Consider the following 18,171-nt stretch of genomic DNA (forward strand, 5'->3'; position numbering starts at 1 on the left):
GTTTGTCCTAAACATGTATGCAAATATGCTTCAAATAAGGTAAGATTCAATACATTACTAACAAAACATTCACAACAATAATTTGGCAGATTTATTTAATTAGAAGTTTTATTAGAAATAAACTGAATGTCCACAAAATAAAAATACCACAGGCTCATTTAAAGTTTGATTTGTTTCATGTGGGTTATCATTCGATTATCATGACATCATTATTATGGGTTGGTAAAGTCTAATGTATGATATGCTTTCTCAGAAGACACAAATTACCATTGCATAACGGATTCATAACATGTATCTCTCTATAAACATCACAATGATTTATTTCGCAAACAAGCACACGCACACATGCTAAAAGCAACTAAAAGTTGAACAACAGACCATAAGAGCAATGTAAGAGCAAATCTAATAAAATGATTTAATAAAAGTAAAACAATACAACATAAAATCAATGTTATCCATATTACTGTCAATCACATTACTCCTCCTCCCTGATATTGGTTACTGGTTTATTTATAATAGCCCTTGGTGTTGTATTCTGATGCCATTGGAAGTCCTCTCTACAAACACAGGGATCAATGTTCAGTGTGTGGACACTTGAACTTGAAAAGAGAGGAAATGCAGAAGTGAAATGGCCTCCATCCAATCACTAGCAAAAATCAAACATTGCTGATCAGGCTGGTCATCATCCAGCAGCTCAATATGCAGGAGCATTGCGGATTGCACAGCAGAGGACCATGGTGAAGATCATCTCAAAAACCTAGACACACAGCAGAGAGGAATTACACACACAGCCGTTTTTAAGGGAATTTTTGTGATTCCTAGCACAAGTCTGTAATTGTGCATGTGTGTGTTCATTCTCACCATAATGACAGCAATCACTAGGGCAGCCAATCCAATGATATGGAGTTTCTCAGTGAACAGATCCCTTAGCTTCGTGTGGCAACTCTAAAGTGCACAACATCAATAAATTAGTTTATCCACAATCAAACACACTGTCAGGTATCACATATATCACGTTTTTTGTTGTTGTTTGTTTGTTTGGTTATAATTTAGCACAGGGGTGCCCAAACTCATTCCTGGAGGGCCGGTGTCCTGCAGAGTTTAGCTCCAACTTGCCTCAACATACCTGCCGGGAAGTTTCTAGTATGCATAGTAAGAGCTTGATTAGCTGGTTCAGGTGTGTCTAATTGGGGTTGGAGCTAAACTCTGCAGGACATCGGCCCTCCAGGACCGAGTTTTGGCACCCCTGATTTAGCACAATCCCAACTAAAAAGAATGTATTTGCATCTATTTGATTTCATTTAAATAAACATATTTTCAAAATGCATTTAGGCTTAAATTGCTTAGAATCAGTGTAAATCTGTTTGTTGTGAAAACTATTAAACAAGTGACAATGTAACAAAATATTGGTTATGTGTTTACATTCCTGCCTCCAGGTCAGGCTGAATTTAAACACGATCTCTATCATAAACATACAGAAGATACCTGAGAGATGAGTGGGTCAACTGGGAGGGTCTTTTTGGGACACAGAGAGGACTGGACAGCTGTGAAAAGTTGATTATCATCCCCTTTACCACAGCACTCCAGCTAGATATCGAGACAGTGCAACAAAAAAAAGTGATAGGGATTATTAACTGTCCAAAACAGAGAATTTGGATGAAAGAATTGATTTTGGCAACTCACTGTGTCATGGAAGACCTCCAGAACTTTGGAAGCTGCCTGTCTGGACGTTGTATCCACAGGATCCACAGCTTTAATGTATGCAGAATCATAGAAGTTAATGAGCTCAGTGGAGATCTGGACAGATAGAAAGCGAGAGAGTGACAGTCTTAAAATTAAGTCTTAAAATACAGCTTTTCTGAGTGTATACAGTATGTGTAGCCTTACTGTGTCCCTGTTAATAAAGCTCCATATTCCTGCTGCCACTTCACAGGCGAAGAGGATCACTAAACATGTGAAGAACTGAGACATAAGAAAATACATAAACTGTGTGATGAAGAAAAACAATCCTGGAATACTAAGAATGTTCAGGACACTCCAGATAGAAATTAGTTTTAGTGAATTAGCTTTCTGGGTTTGCATAAACGTTGACATCATGACTACCCCTGTGAAAAAAAAGTGTGCTTAATTGTTTGGAATGTGCAGTTGTAATGTATATTACATCTATAAAGTAACTTTTTTTAAAGCTGTACTTGAAGATAATATAATATTGTTCAGGACACTCCAGATAGAAATTAGTTTTAGTGAATTAGCTTTCTGGGTTTGCATAAACGTTGACATCATGACTACCCCTGTGAAAAAAAAGTGTGCTTAATTGTTTGGAATGTGCAGTTGTAATGTATATTACATCTTTAAAGTAACTTTTTTTAAAGCTGTACTTGAAGATAATATAATATTAATGAAATAAAAAGCCACTTAGGTGTGTTTAAGGAGAGTACACTTTCAAAGTTAATGTACTTTGTATGTAAAAAGTTTAGAAACTTCATCATTATGTGTCATTATAAAACAATTTAAATAAAATTATATATTTGACATACACGTTTCAATAGGAATTCTATTAAAGTATATTAGTAAAGTATATAGTGTTTACCATAAATGTTTGTCCATACATTCAGTGGTACACTTTAACCATATTTTAAAGACATTAGAAGTGCTTATAAAAATTGTATATAATGATGTATTTAAGTCCTACTTAAGTGGGTCAAAAAAGAACACTCTAAAGTTCAGCTAATTGCATTGCAAACAATAATACATTTTCATTTAATTGCAATTAACACACAGCTAAGTGTCCAAAAACATTACATTTAATTCACAGTTAAGTATATTCTTTTAAAGTAAATTATTTCTGTAATAAATACTTAAAAATATGCTAAAGTGTACTTATTTTTCACAAGGGTATTGTCCTCTAGTAAGAGAATCTGATTAAATGATTGAACAATTAATGCATAAATCAATGGTTATTAATCTTTATAGATGAATTTTAACTTCTGAGAAAATAATACATGCCAGTTTGTAAATAATACATGGCATTATAGTCAATAACTGCATCATCATCATTATCATAATCAAATGCTACAGGTTAAAGTAAAACTACACCTATAATTTGGAACCACAAGTAAAGTGTAAGAAGATGAATTGTAAACATCTTAAAGGCATGCAGCATGAAAAGTATGAGTTGAGTAAACACCCACCGTTCCTAAGAGACACTGAGATTCCTGAATAGCTCCATAACAACCAAGGAACCCCACAAACATCATTACAGCCCCAATTGCTATGAGAACATACACACCTAAAAGAGCAACAGAAACAATGTATGTATCAGCTTAACATCACAATCAGAGATTCATATTAATTGCACACGTTCATGCAGATTCTATAGCACTCTTTCCTCATTTTTTTATGAACAGCTGTTGAGATTTGTAAAAATTACATAAGTAACTGCAGTTAATGCAGTCTGTTGCCACTAGATGGCATGTGTGCAGCTGTGTTAAACATTACCACACATTTGAACCCTCTCAGTACATATTTGAGTGTATCTGAAACTACTGTATGTGCAGTATATAGTTATCAATCAATCCTAATGGTAGATCAATAAATGAATGATGAATAAAATAATGCACTGAATAAATTAACTAATTAATTAATTAAGTAACTGCTACATTTTCTTGCAACTCAAAGCTGAGCTGGTTATGTCTATTCCTCTCTTTGCTCATTGTTGTTGGCAGTGGAATTCAGACAAACAATTCAAATGGAAAAAAAGATCATGTGATTTTCCTGTTTGATTTAACACAGCAGTAGCTTTAAATGCTGCAAAAGTCAGACAGAGAGGGAGAGAGAGAGAGAGAGAGAGAGAGAGAGAGAGAGAGAGTGAGTATCTCAGTCTTTAGGTAAAAGAGCACTTCACCATACAATCTATAAACAGGCATGGGAAGATCTAGTCTAAACAGGAACCCTCTACACAGAGCCAGATTTCTCTCTGTGCTCCATCAGAATTGTCTGTTTTGAACTTCATTCACCCACAACACCATAGCAGCAACTTAGCAACCACTCTGAACACCCTAACAACCATATAGCAATGCACAATGATGTTTTCAGACACTTAACTGTATGTTAACTGCAATTTAATGAATATTTATTATAGTTTAAATGTATATTATAGGACTTAAAGGGATAGTTCACCCAAACATGAAAATTCTGTCATCATTTACTCACCCTCCACTTGTTTCAAACCTATTTTCTTTCTTCTGATGAACACAGAAGATATTCTGAAGAATGTTGGTTGACGGTAGCCATTGACTTCAGCAGTATTTTTTTCCATACTATGGAAGTCAGTGGTTACCGTCAACTGTTTGGTTACCAAATGTTTCAAAATACCTCAATTTTGGGTGAACTATCCCTTTAAGTACATTATCATATGTAATTTCATACTTATGTACTGACAAGCATTTATGGTAAACTAAAATATACGTCAGTGTCATTTCTATTGTGAAACTTGATTGTCATGCATTTAAATATTTTTGTAATTACACATTTGTAATGAAGTTGCAGTTTACTCCATTTAAAATATATTAACTTTAAATGTAAGTGCGCATTCAGTGCAATTAAGCACATTTCTTTTCAGCATGGGTTGTTTTAGATGACGGTGTACTTGACTTAATGATGCAACTATGGGGTTACATAAGACAAAAAAAGTTGAGTATATGATGTATATACTTATATCATATATTCTCATATCCTATGTCTCATTGGACAAAATACACAGCTATCCCTGCTGCACAAGCTCCACTCTCTGTTTAAAACTTATATTTAGGAATCTGTAAGTATTCTCCAGCCAGATTCCTCTCTAAGCTATAATGATTTGCTGGAGCGGCCGGGCTTGAACATATTTTTAGGGTTGTCTAACCAGCACTTGAGCGAGCCCAAGCACTGCTCATTCTAATTTGTGGTGTAACGGGCACATGAGCAGGGCTTTTTCAATTACACGGATGTTCAGTAGCAGTGGGAGGGGGATGCTTCATCTCTCTCTTCTTTCCCTGGGTGGGCCAGATCAACAACCCTAACTTCTTTAATCAGAAAAGGTTTTTGCTGCTATAAAAAGAAACAGGCGGAGCTCTGGTTCCTCCATGTACTTATACTGAGTGGAGAGAGACAACCCAATGCTTTCTACAAAAATTAATGGGCACTAACTCTATAGTAGTGCCCACAACATGCTGACCTTGTGCCACTGAACACTTTGCATTCATCTGCTGTGGTTAAGTGTGTAAACATGAGTGTGTGTGTGTGTGTGTGTGTGTGTGTGTGCGTGTGTGACTTATACTGAGTGGAGAGAGACAACCCAATGCTTTCTACAAAAATTAATGGGCACTAACTCTACAGTAGTGCCCACAACATGCTGACCTTGTGCCACTGAACACTTTGCATTCATCTGCTGTGGTTAAGTGTGTAAACATGAGTGTGTGTGTGTGTGTGTGTGTGTGTGTGTGTGCGTGTGTGTGTGCGCACACACGGGTGGAGTATGAACACGCCCTGCGGTAACTTTTAGTCTTTCCCTGGTTCTTTTAAAACACCCTGTGGGTGTGTCTGTAGAATCACTGACTTCATGTGAAAGCAGCAGAATGCAGTGTTATTAAAGAAAATACAAGAACGACTACATGACTACATTTGACTACATGGCAAACAGGATCAAATCTCTTATGCAATGATAATTGCATTGTGCTGCTGCCATCATAGTTCTTTAAATCACACACACACACGTTGGGTTTACATGTTTTATGGAGACATTCCGTAGACACAATGATTTGTACAAAACTGTATTTTCGATCCCCTTACCCTAACCCTACTGCTAATCCTATCCCTTACACAAAACTTTACGCATTTTTAAATTAAAAAAAAAACTCATGATCTATAAGGTGTTTTCCTCATGAGGACCAAACAAATGTCCCCACAAGGTCAAAATTTACTGGTATTGTGGGGACATTTGGTCCCCCATAACGTAGGGAATACCAGGTACACACACACACACACACACACACAGGGATTTAGCGGCCCTCTCAGAGTTCAGCTTAGACCCAGTTTCCTATTTCCATCTTTTGAGGAGACATGTTAATCTATTTTAAGAGTAATTGTTTCTCAAAGTTCACAGTACAATGGCTTCTTGATCATTCATATTTACAAACTATTATAACAGCAAAAGAATCTGGCTGAGTACAATGTTTTTCCCATTCATTTTGTTTGTTGTTATTTGTTTGTTTTTTAAATTATTAGTTATAAAGAAAGAAAATTCCAAATGAAAATCACCACCACCACTACTACTACGATTAATTATTATTATTATATTATTATTATTAATGATAATAAATATAACTAAATGTGTGAATTAATTCAATTAAACGTGAGTATTAAATAATAATTCATTGTTATTATTTATGCTTAAATGTCACTATTTATACATTACAATCAGCATAAAGGTCTTATGTAAGTCACTACATTACCTGTTCAAATACTGTTATGTTTACTTAATTTATGAATTGTTTATGTATGCTGTATGTCCTTCGGTTATTGTATGTCTCTTTTGTAGTTTTTTGTCATTTTTGTTGTAAGCAGAAGTAGATATAAATAACAATTTATAATAATAATTTAATAATAATTAATAAAATAATCATTCAAATATTTTACATTAACAATTTTAAATATTCTGCTCATTAATTGAAACAACATTATACAGGATTACATATAATAAAACATACATGAGCAAAGTGTTAAATAAGACCCAACTTGATGATGAATAACTTCCTAAATCTGAAATATTACAATGCACAGTCCAAATTAATGTTCAGTATCTAAATTATACTGTAAGAGGATATAATTAACAACATCGGGCATAAGTGAGCATTTAGGTCAGGAATGAATGGGTACGATCATTTTCAGAGGGTTATGATTGTAGGGTTTGGGTGGCTGGTTTAAATAATCAGGTTGGATAATTGGAACTAGAAAGTAGTTAACATTTTAAATCTGAACCTATTTGAAGGATAAAGCAGCTGTTGGTTCCACTGTAAAAACTGATGATTGTTTTTATAATTGAACTTAATATTAATCTTTACACTTAACATATTAGAATTGGCAAGAAACCAACTTTGTGATCAATGGTTTAGCTTTTAGCCACCTTTAGTTTGTGAGCGGCAATCACTTACTGATATGAAAGGTTCCTGGTGCTTGATTCCCCTCAAACTGAAGCATTAGGAGGTTGCTGGTTTGACTGTCATGACGAAGCCATAGAGCTACACCCAAAATCACACCGCCAGCCAGCTAAAAATAAGAGAAGATGAAAAGAAAAAAAACAGAATATTTACTCACGCTTTTCAGCAAAGATTCACCATTTAAATACTTTTTACTGAATACAACAGCTGGAATTTAAAGGGGTCATATGATGTTGCTAAAAAGAACATTATTTGGTGTAATGAAATGTGTTAAGGTTCAAAAAAACATTATTTTTCACATACTGTACATTATTGTTTCTCCTCTATCCCCCGCCTTTCTGAAACACGTCGATTTTTACAAAACTCATCGTTCTGAAAAGCGAGGTGTGCTCTGATTGGCCAGCTATCTAGTGCGTTGTGATTGGCCGAATACCTCAAGCGTGTGACGGAAATGTTACGCCCCTCACATACTGTTGATGTTGTGTCCCGGCCGGAGCGACGAGACAAAAACATTAAAACCCATTACAAACGAGGCATTTGTTGCATCCAGTGGGGACATAATTACGGATTATAATGACTTATACTGTCTTTTTACGCGTTGCTTGCATCGCGCCGCGTAAACATAAAACCATGTCTGCATTTGTGATCGGAGAAATGACAAACAAGCTCTACTCTACACTGCTCAAAACTCGCGTTTGAATCGTCAGTGGCAAATCCTTTAAATGAAAACGTACTTACAGTCTGTGAATCAGAACAGCCGGCATTGTAGTCTACTCTACCAGGATCAGGAAACAGTCCTCCATAAAATGTGCTGCACACATCTGAATATTTGGGTTGAACTGTTCTGGAACAGTGTTGTAAATACAACTTAACCACTGATTTCTAGTCGTGTCCTCTTTTGGAAGACCAAACAAAGTAGTTTCGCTTTCACAACGAAACACACAGCGCCTTCACGACATGGCGGCAGCAACAATACTACAGCGAAAATAAAAGATACGCCTTCTTTCTTTGCGTGAACATTTGGGCGGCGTTATGCAAATCTTCCCACATCGTGATGTAAACATGTGGGGGCGTGTTAGAACGAGCCGTTTTAGGTAGGCGTGGTTGACTCTTAACTTTTTAGCTTGTTACAAGAGCTTGTAACACTCCAAAGAGAAAGGAAAAATTGAAATAGCATCATATGACCCCTTTAAAATCCTTTGTCATCTCCCAGAAATGTTTGTTTCAATTCTATTTCCTGAGGTCATTCCAGAGGTCATTTCTTCCTGCATTTGGGGAAGAAACCTTTGACAGGTTTAGTGCTATTCATGCACAAAAAGGGGTGGGGGGTCCTCTTCAGCTCTGAGAGTCAGGCCTCTGTGATACCTTTTGTTTGTTTATTTTTTGTAATTCGCGGAGCAGGAAGCGGCAGCTTCAGTCACAGAGTTATGGAAGTCAGGCTGATATATTTTTGTGTTGCTGTAAAGTACAATGACAGGAAACAATACATATCTCAAGAGGGTTTGGGATTGGTGCTGTGGATTTGATATAACATCATTCTCGTGCAAGTTAAAGGTCTTGAATGAAAACACAAATTTAAATTTGTAGGCTTTTATTAAAATGAGTCTGAAAAATTACATGACTTTTATTTTTAGGAATCCAAATTGGTGTAAACATTATTTATTTTCAGTAATGAATGTTATTCCATAATGTTTGTCTTGTTGCTAAATGCTAATTAGGCATTCCTCAAAACTCATGGTTAGTTTTACTCTGTGATGTCATTGTTTGAAGATCATGTGATGTTTTTGTCAAAATAAGTTCTGCAGACTATAAAACATTTAATACATTCATTGCAGAGGAATGACTGTTTGAGCTATAAAAAGTCTTAAAAATGAATATATATCAAATATATATTTTTACTAAATTTACTACAAACAACTTGTCTGCACGTGATTCTCTCTCTCTCTCTCTCTCTCTCTCTCTGTTCTTTTATGGTGTATTTATGTTATGGTGTCCCTACAGCACATGGACATAATTATATGAGTGTAAAAATACAGCAAAGCCACAGCTAACCCTCACTCTACAGGAGGCTCTCCGGAGCCTGAGAAACACATTTTCTTCTTGTCTAGGAATACATTCAGAAGAAAAACTCTGACTACACCATTTAGCTGACTGTGAGACTCAAAATAAACGTACTGTATGCTTCACAAAATATTTCGCACAGAAACCTCCAATTATCTATGATATGACATGCATTTATTCCAGTTCATATATAGACTGTGTACAACATTTCCTTGAACTCCAGCTTAACAACATTAAACAGTGTGAAAAAAAAAATCTTTGAAAAGAACGGTGAGAAAAATCTGGGGGAAAGCACATCTAATCACTTCAGATGGGACTATTGTTTAGAGTCAACAGACCCACAAGAAGAACTTTCAGAATGACACTTATTGTTTTCGGCTCTAAAGACTTCTGTGACTTAAAGCAGGTCTTCGGGATTCATTTCACTCAGGGAAATTTACAATTTTGTTCCTTTATAGTATATATAGTGTAATAATAATATAGTAGTTTAATTTAAATAAGAAATATCAGGATAAAGACACATTTAAATAAGACATTTCAGCATAATATATAATACCATAAAATAACTTTTCTTTTTCATTATAAAACATAAAGCATTGCATGAGAAGTGTTCAGTGGCAGTAAAAGAAACAAGTAGTAGTAGTAGTACAAGAAACAATAATTAAAATAACATTGGTAAACAAACAAACTCACCCAGAAAATGAAGTTTAAGAAGAAGAGCATATATTTGATGCACTGAGAGCAGCCGGTAACAGCCATGGCTTGATATAGTCGACGCTGGTCTGGAGGGAGATGAGTGAATCTGTTTCACAGATGGATATGAGTCGATGTGCAGGCAGTCCGGATCTCTGAGAGACTATAGGGCTACCCACGACCTCGCGTGTTTATATAAACGCGCTGAGCCAGGAAAAAACCAGAGAGATGTCCGTGTTCCGTGCCAAGCTCTGCCCCACATTTACATATAAAAACCTTGTTTGGATTGATTAACATCACATCAGTCAGTACAAAGACTGACAATAATTTATATTAGCCTATCATTTATATTATATTCTCTATATTTTATTTGGTAATTAATAGAATTTAGTCTGTTGTATATTATAGCTGAAGGAAACCGTTTTTGATATGTTGTGATTTTAAAAAAAGTAACGTCCTTTACAACAATTAGGCTAAAATGTTTCTAAGAATGTGTTGATCAATAATTACACGTATGCATGAATTTAAACTTTTCTTAAAAAATGTTCAGTCTCAGAACACAATAAACACAAGCAAATAAATAAATAAATAGCCTGAATAAAATAAAAAATAGAGAAAAAGAAATAGTTCGATAGCCTACATACAAATCACCCCAAAAGGGGTATATAACTAGTCCCAAAAAAAAAAAAATCACATATCAAAGGAAAGGATTAAAGAAGTCGCATAACTTTATGAATATATTCTCCCTGAAGGAAACCGTTTTTGATATGTTGTGATTTAAAAAAAAGTAACGTCCTTTACAACAATTAGGCTAAAATGTTTCTAAGAATGTGTTGATCAATAATTACACGTATGCATGAATTTAAACTTTTCTTAAAAAATGTTCAGTCTCAGAACACAATAAACACAAGCAAATAAATAAATAAATAGCCTGAATAAAATAAAAAATAGAGAAAAAGAAATAGTTCGATAGCCTACATACAAATCACCCCAAAAGGGGTATATAACTAGTCCCAAAAAAAAAAAAATCACATATCAAAGGAAAGGATTAAAGAAGTCGCATAACTGTTTTTAAAGTTTTCTTAACAAGTGAATTGGAGTCCCAAATACTGCTGTAGAACATGCAAAAGTGGGTTCTGCCTTAAAAATGTTCATTTATGTATTTAATATTTTGCTAGAAAAATAAGAAGATTAATTAAAACTATTTGGTTTTTCCGTAAAAAAAAAAAAAAGGTTAAAAGTAAATTCGCCTCGTTGTAACTACAACTCCCATGATGCACCGCGCGGGTCAGCTAGCTGCTAGCTGCTAAGCAGACGTTGGAGCAGACAGGCACAAGCAATGTTTATTTGACCACTGTTGTTCAAAATCTTGAAAATGAGTTCTTCAGACGAAACGTGTAAAGGCACAAAACGACCCGCATCTCCAGATAACGTATGTGGTTTCCATCATCACACTTTCTTTTACTAACGTTACATCTGATCTGACATTTGGTGAACCAGCAATGTTAGCAGATTGTTAGCAATGTGTGTTCTAACTATTTTTAAATGTCATTAGTGTGACGAAGGATTGATATATGCATGTTATTAGTGTAATAGCTGCCTGTTTCAACTTTATTGCGTTTTCTGCAATAATAATTTAGCAGAATAACTTATAACTAACGTTACTGTACCAGATAATTCAGTTCCATGGTTATATCTGTTGAGCCTTTTTCTGCATTCATAGATCTACGTCATTTTAAGTGGTGTGCTAATATATATATATATATATATATATATATATATATATATATATATATATATATATTATGATGATTAGAAATATATGTTTTCCTGTAACACACTAATGACTCAACTGAATCTGTTTTGACCTGTTAATGCAGACTGGAGCCACACAATGGGGATCTGCAAATTTAGGGACAGATGAAAGAAAGCAGAAGTTTTTGAGGCTGATGGGAGCAGGAAAGGTACATTGCTTTCTGTTATTAACTCATTTCTTTTTTTTCAGACAATTATCTAATTTGAACATAACCACCATCACACATCCTTGCTTCAAATGTTTTCATGTCCTGACAGAAAGAGCGCACTGGACGCCTTGCTATTGGGGATCACAAGTCAACGTCCCATTTCCGTAGCGGTGAGTCTCTAGGGCGGAAGTGAAGGGTTGCTGGATTTGAATGCTTGACAGTTCAAAAAGTGATTGCAATCTCCTATTGTGTTGGATGAGACCCTTCCAAACCCCCTGTGACTCAGATCAGATGACATCCTGTACGCCACATATCCTTTACCCTACAGTGATCACTGGTCCGAGTACATGCTCTGACCTTTATAGCAACCACCACTGGTAATGTCCTGTCATTTATTGTGCACATAGGACCAGGTTACAATGCATTTTGCGCTTGTAAAATATAAAACGACTACCTTAATCCAGTGTCTTACTGATATACACTGTCTGAAACCAGCCATGAGGGAGACATTTTAATGTTATGGGAAAATTTTGAATGTCTATCAATGCTATATCAGCAACATTGGGAATATGGGCAAATACTGATGGCCTTTAACTCTCTGTAATGAAGAGGGTATATTGTGTGTATTTGTGTGTCTGTAGGGGCAGAGGATCGGAAGATTAATGCTGAGCTCGAGCACCAGTATCAGCAGGGTCTGGATGGGAAGTTATCAGGGAGGAACAGGAGACACTGTGGCCTGGGGTTTAGTGAGGTCAGAGCTCTCTCTTATAAGCTGCGGGTTGGCATAATGTTGATCAGTTAAGACTAGTGTATTGTGAATTACTCCTGGTAAGCTTTGCCTATGACTGAGATATACTGTATGAGCACACGTGACGTGATTAGGGGTGCTCCGATCAGGATTTTTGAGGCCGATCACAGAAAGCAGTATCTGCCAATACTGATCACCCACACCGATCTTTTAAAGCCTTCTTTTTATCATTTATACCTATTTATAGTGATACTCCAATCAAGATTTTTAGACATTTATTCAGGGTCTGAATTTCATTTTTGAAAATGGGGGGAATTCCTCTCTTAGGTGACTCTTGTGAGAGGGGAAGCAGCTTTCACACAGGAGTCCGCTACTGATCTGTGGCTGTTTACCACAAACACAACATTTATCCATTATTTTGATTTCAAATCCAAACATTGCCACTGAAAATGCTTTTTCAGCATTGCAATTATTTATTTTTTTACACAGTACAGTAATACAATCTTTCACAGACATGTTTAAACACAATAAATATAAGCAACACATTATTCAATGCTTTTGACTTTTGCACTTACTTCTAGATTTATATATTAAGTTCCTCAAGCAAGTGTCAAAACATTGAAACTACTTTTCGTACGTTATCACAAACTTACCATTGACAGAAATAGTCAGCTCTACTGCCTTTCCTTTTGCATTGAAATCTTTATTACAAACAATCCTGCAGTTCATAAAGAACTTTGTTTTTCTACCTCCACGAGTGCCATCTATTATTGCCTTGTTTATCTAAAAGTGCTCTTTCCTTTTAAACCTAGCCAAAAAGCCATATGTGTTGACTGTGAAACACAGTAGACTTTAATAATATGCATTTATGGTGTAATTACTACATTTTCGTGTCAATCCATGTTTATATTTACTGCAAACAATGCCCTGTTACTTTAATTCAGCGCTTGCAGGGCAGCAATAGACTCGGAGCGGAAACGATGTGAGATGGTCCTCACTGCAGAACACAAGATCCAGGGGGCATGATTGGATCCAGATCCAACTCCTCCCACCTTACATATACCTGAACCTACCCATCTCCACCCCCTAGATGTGGATCCAACCACGCCCCCTGGATCTTGTGTGAAACAGGCGTTTCACACATACTCCGTCTGCAGTTTTTTTTACGCACCCATGTTAATGGATTAGAGCGTTCACACTGCACACGGTTGCGGTCCGTCAGTGCGTTCCAGGTGCGGCGCATCTGCAACAGTGTAGTGATCGTTTATGTGTAGTATTCTTATGTTTGGCTCAGCCAATCATATGTCAGAAACAACGTATTCTCTGTTCCTATTGGCTGTATCACCTGTCAGTATAGGTAATGCAAATCCGGCATGTTGGGTTGTGTGTTTTACTGCTGAGGAGTTAGCACTCATGTTGAGGATACTGGAAGCCAGCTGTTATCGTCAGAGCAGCCAACTCTGAGAGATCCTATCATCTGCGTACTACTGATGGACAGGAGTATCGACGAAACAGACGACACCTCCTGGACACAAAAGAATCTCAAATTGACAGTTCTGACGTATCAGTAAGGAATGAAGGTGCTGAACTATGTGCAACATCAACCAACAGTAGACCACACAATGACATTGTACATGCACCTGACCACACTGATGGGCTGCCCAAATGCACTACTTACAGAACCAGATATGGACGACAGATAAAACCCAGAGTCATTCTGGATCTGTGATTGTACAAGGGTGTAGGCGGATCGCTGCCCTTTCAAAAGAAAATGCAATGTTCAATGCATTCCAAATGTTCAATTCAGTTTATATTCATGTGTATGTGAGATTGTCATAGATGGCTATGCGAATACACGGTATTCTTTGCACTTCAGTCTAATAGTTTATTAGCATACTAGTGTGCATATAATTTGAAAACTGAATTCCTTTTACTTAATATGTTACACAGAATTTTGTACTTGTGATAACCTAACACAAGAAAGCTATATGCTGTGTTCAAATGTGTTTCCACTTGCGTGAGCAACTTAATATACAAATCTAGAAGCCAAATGCATTTCATACGCTGTTTATATTAATTGAGTTTAAACCATATACTGTATAAAAACATGGATGTAGGGTCCGTGACGTCACCCGTAGATTTCCGAAGAGTGTTTTTGAAGCTCAAAAGTGGCTGTCGGCAGCGCGTCACTCCCGGATAATCAAAAATGGGTAAAAGCTTTATGTGCATGGAACAGGTTGCTGAAGCCACGCCCACCTAGCTCGACGGTGGTGACAGCAGCAGCAATCCACCTGTCACTCAATTGGCCACGCCCTTAATTATGCAGAACTTTAAGGCTTAATATAATTTAAACGGATGAGTTATAAAAAAATTCACCCCCCTCACAGTTGTCATCAAGGGCAAAATTTGCTATATAGACCAAAATAATTTTTTGAACCAGGCTGTAAACATGTTTTTTTCTGCTGTAAAGTTGGGCATTTTAACAAGGGGAGTTTATGGGATTGACTCCCTATTGCAGCCAGTCTCTAGCAGCCAGTCGATGAATTACAGTTTAAGTCACTTTTTTGTTGGCTTCACTAGAGAGAGCGGCAGGTTGCCGCTTGGTTTAAACGTGAATATGTCTATGAAAGATTGTGTAACAGTACTGTGATAAAAGAGGATCACAATGCTGAAAAAGCACTTTCAGTATAGGCTGACTACGTTTGGATTTGAAATCAAAATAATAGATAAATGTTGTGTTTGTGTTAAACAGAGTACCTCACCTTCAGCATTATAATTATTTCATCCGCTCTAGACAGAGACGGTGACGCTGCATGTTGTGCCAAACCTCTCACAGCAGTGTCATCAGCTTGAGATCGTTTTTTTGAGATCGGCCTTTTAGACACCGCCGATCAATCATCCCAACGTGATTATCGGCCGATAGTGATCAGTAGCCGATCAATCAGAGCACACCTAGACGTGATCAAGTCTGTTGTTGATTTGTTGTGAACTGCTGTGCTTCCTCTTCAAGCCCGATCCACCTGCTGAGAGTGCGAGCGCTGCTGTGCCCGAGAAGTCAGAGAGTCCAGAAAAGGCCCCTGAACAACCATCAGAACCACACAAGGACGAGAAAACAGCTTCATCCAACACAGAGCTAAAGAAACAGGAACAGCACACAGACTCAAAGGAGGACAAGGAAAAGACTTTTAAAATGGCATTTGTAAAATCCACATAAATGGATTTGCTTTTGTTGTCATTTCTTGATCTCCTAAAATGTTCCAGTAAGGTACTGAGAGTGAGAGCACATTTTTTTATTTCCGTTAAAATTGGAAAATTGTGGTTTTCAATTTTAAATGTAAGTATGTCTGTTGTCAGGTTATTTGGACTTGCCTGGTCTTGTTGAGAACTGTTTTTTTCTCTACAAATTAAAGGCATAGTTCATACAAGAAATGAAGATAACAGTCTCAGTCTACTCAGCCCTTATGATTTCAAATAAATATGAGGGTGAGCAGATGACAATTTCACTGAACTATTGAAGAGTTATCAAGAAAGTGAGGTACAGTAATGTGCAGAAAATGTCACTTATGTGTGTGAAAATTTAAATAAAGAGTAAAAATTCTATGATTGTGATTATAAAACAAAAAACCTTTAAAACGTTCCGTATATTTTATTCCCTCTTTTTTTCAAAAGGATTTTTTTTAAGGAAGTCAGTGTTATACTGGGAAACATGCACTGCATGTACAAACAGATATGAAAAGACTACATATTGAATAATGGTATATCTGGAACCTCAATTATGTTTTAATACAATGTCACTTATGTGTGTGAAAATTTAAATAAAGAGTAAAAATTCTATGATTGTGATTATAAAACAAAAAACCTTTAAAACGTTCCGTATATTTTATTCCCTCTTTTTTTCAAAAGGATTTTTTTTTAAGGAAGTCAGTGTTATACTGGGAAACATGCACTGCATGTACAAACAGATATGAAAAGACTACATATTGAATAATGGTATATCTGGAACCTCAATTATGTTTTAATAAGACAGGAAATAACTTTATATGTAATAACTTTGTGGCATATAAACTTTATTTAGAGCATGAGCTCCATTATCAGTCTTCATTTGAAAATTATGAATTTTTAATGATTAATCCAATACTATGAAGATGACAGTTTTGCTGAAATGAAACGCAATGCTTTTCACAATCTAAATAAAATTTTATATATTTTTTATACATAATACACAACACTGCAAAAGAATAAGTACCTTAAGTCACGATTACATGGTGATAAAAAAAAACGTCATGCAAAATTAAAAAACTTTGTCAATTATGTCAGAATTGTAAAACTGAAAGTTTAACTTTCAGAGTGCTCACCAGTAAAATGAATAAAAACAATCTCACATATAAAAAGTTATGAACATCAGAGAACCTGAATGATTGAATGTGAATTATAAATATTTGGTACAAACAAATTTATCTTTGGGTTCCCAAGAAAGCTTCTCAACACTTTTTAGCACTCAGACATGGCTTTGGCTGCAAAACAAAACATAAAAATTCACTTATAAATATCAGGATGACATTGTGCATGATTAAAAAAACGTCTCGGTTATGTATGGTAACCCTCGTTCCCTGGAGGAGGGAATGGAGACGTCACGTTGGATGACCGACGAATTGGGATCTCACTTAGAAAGGCCAATCTACTTCGAGTGTAAACTAAACGAGCCAATGCACATTGGCATGTGATTATTGCATCCAGCTGCTGCTGATCACAGCGTGAGTATAAGTAGGCAGCAGATGCAGCGCATATTCAGGTTTATCGCTGTGGAGCCGAGCCGGTGACCCGGCTGCTCAGCAGTGGTACAGGAGCTGTGGCGACGGGACGTGACGTCTCTGTTCCCTCCTTCAGGGAACGAGGGTTACCATACGTAACTGAGATGTTCCCTTTCAGTTGGTCACTCCCAACGTCAAATTGGATGACTGACAAATTGGGATCCCCAAAAAAGGGCCACAGGTACTGCCCCTTCCAGTGTTCCGTGGAAGCCACCTGCGCCCCTACTTTTTGCACAGTTGAGCAGCCCAGGAATGTGAACAGCACGAAGCGACCTCAGATGCTTCTGACTTAAAAGGAGGAGGTGGCGGGCGAGTTGCGATGGGAGTGCAGACCACCTTGTTGGTTGATGAACGCAATGTTCGCAGTGTTGTCCGTGCAGACTAGTACATGCTTGCCTCGTAAGTGCCCTTTGAAACGGATCAAGGCACGGTGCACTGCCAGCAACTCGAAGCAGTTGATGTGCCAGTGCAGTTGGGGCCCCATCCAAACCCCTGAGACTGCAAGCCCGTTGTACGTGGCCCCCCAGCCAGTGGTTGAGGCATCCGTGTGAACCACAGCATGCCTGGAGACCTGGTCTAGGTGCACTCCTGCCTGGAGAAATGCAAGGTCTGACCACGGGGTGAAGGTTTGGCGGCAGGCCGGTGTCACCTGGACCCGGAAGGTGCCGCGTTGCCACGCCCACCTCGGGACTCGGCCA

General features: G+C 37.0%; 3 protein-coding genes across 3 annotated transcripts in view; 1 reads left to right on the forward strand and 2 right to left on the reverse strand.

Moving 5' to 3' along the window:
* Positions 1-178: 178 nt before the first annotated feature.
* On the reverse strand, positions 179-10,196 carry cd81b (CD81 molecule b). The gene is made up of 8 exons (XM_016237106.1): positions 9,951-10,196; positions 7,191-7,305; positions 3,192-3,289; positions 1,888-1,962; positions 1,684-1,797; positions 1,486-1,587; positions 862-945; positions 179-757 (listed from the first exon to the last, which is right to left on the reverse strand). Exons 1-8 carry the CDS (start codon positions 10,014-10,016, stop codon positions 695-697), a joined length of 717 nt encoding a protein of 238 aa, XP_016092592.1. The 5' UTR covers positions 10,017-10,196; the 3' UTR covers positions 179-694.
* Positions 10,197-11,223: 1,027 nt separating this feature from the next.
* On the forward strand, positions 11,224-16,234 carry LOC107554557 (small acidic protein-like). Its single transcript, XM_016237107.1, has 5 exons — positions 11,224-11,382; positions 11,831-11,914; positions 12,024-12,084; positions 12,556-12,665; positions 15,673-16,234. The coding sequence occupies exons 1-5, from the start codon at positions 11,326-11,328 to the stop codon at positions 15,874-15,876; spliced, it is 516 nt and encodes a 171-aa protein (XP_016092593.1). The 5' UTR covers positions 11,224-11,325; the 3' UTR covers positions 15,877-16,234.
* Positions 16,235-16,916: 682 nt separating this feature from the next.
* Positions 16,917-18,171, reverse strand: part of LOC107554558 (pleckstrin homology domain-containing family A member 7-like) — a 5,929-nt gene continuing 4,674 nt past the window's right edge. Inside the window, exon 3 of the mRNA XM_016237108.1 lies at positions 16,917-17,176. Within this exon, the coding sequence (XP_016092594.1) occupies positions 17,154-17,176 (23 nt within the window). The 3' untranslated portion in view covers positions 16,917-17,153. The remainder of the gene's footprint in view (positions 17,177-18,171) is intronic.

This window comes from Sinocyclocheilus grahami, unplaced genomic scaffold (assembly GCF_001515645.1).
Source record: "Sinocyclocheilus grahami isolate Dianchi unplaced genomic scaffold, SAMN03320097.WGS_v1.1 scaffold506.1, whole genome shotgun sequence".
NCBI classification, from domain to species: domain Eukaryota; kingdom Metazoa; phylum Chordata; class Actinopteri; order Cypriniformes; family Cyprinidae; genus Sinocyclocheilus; species Sinocyclocheilus grahami.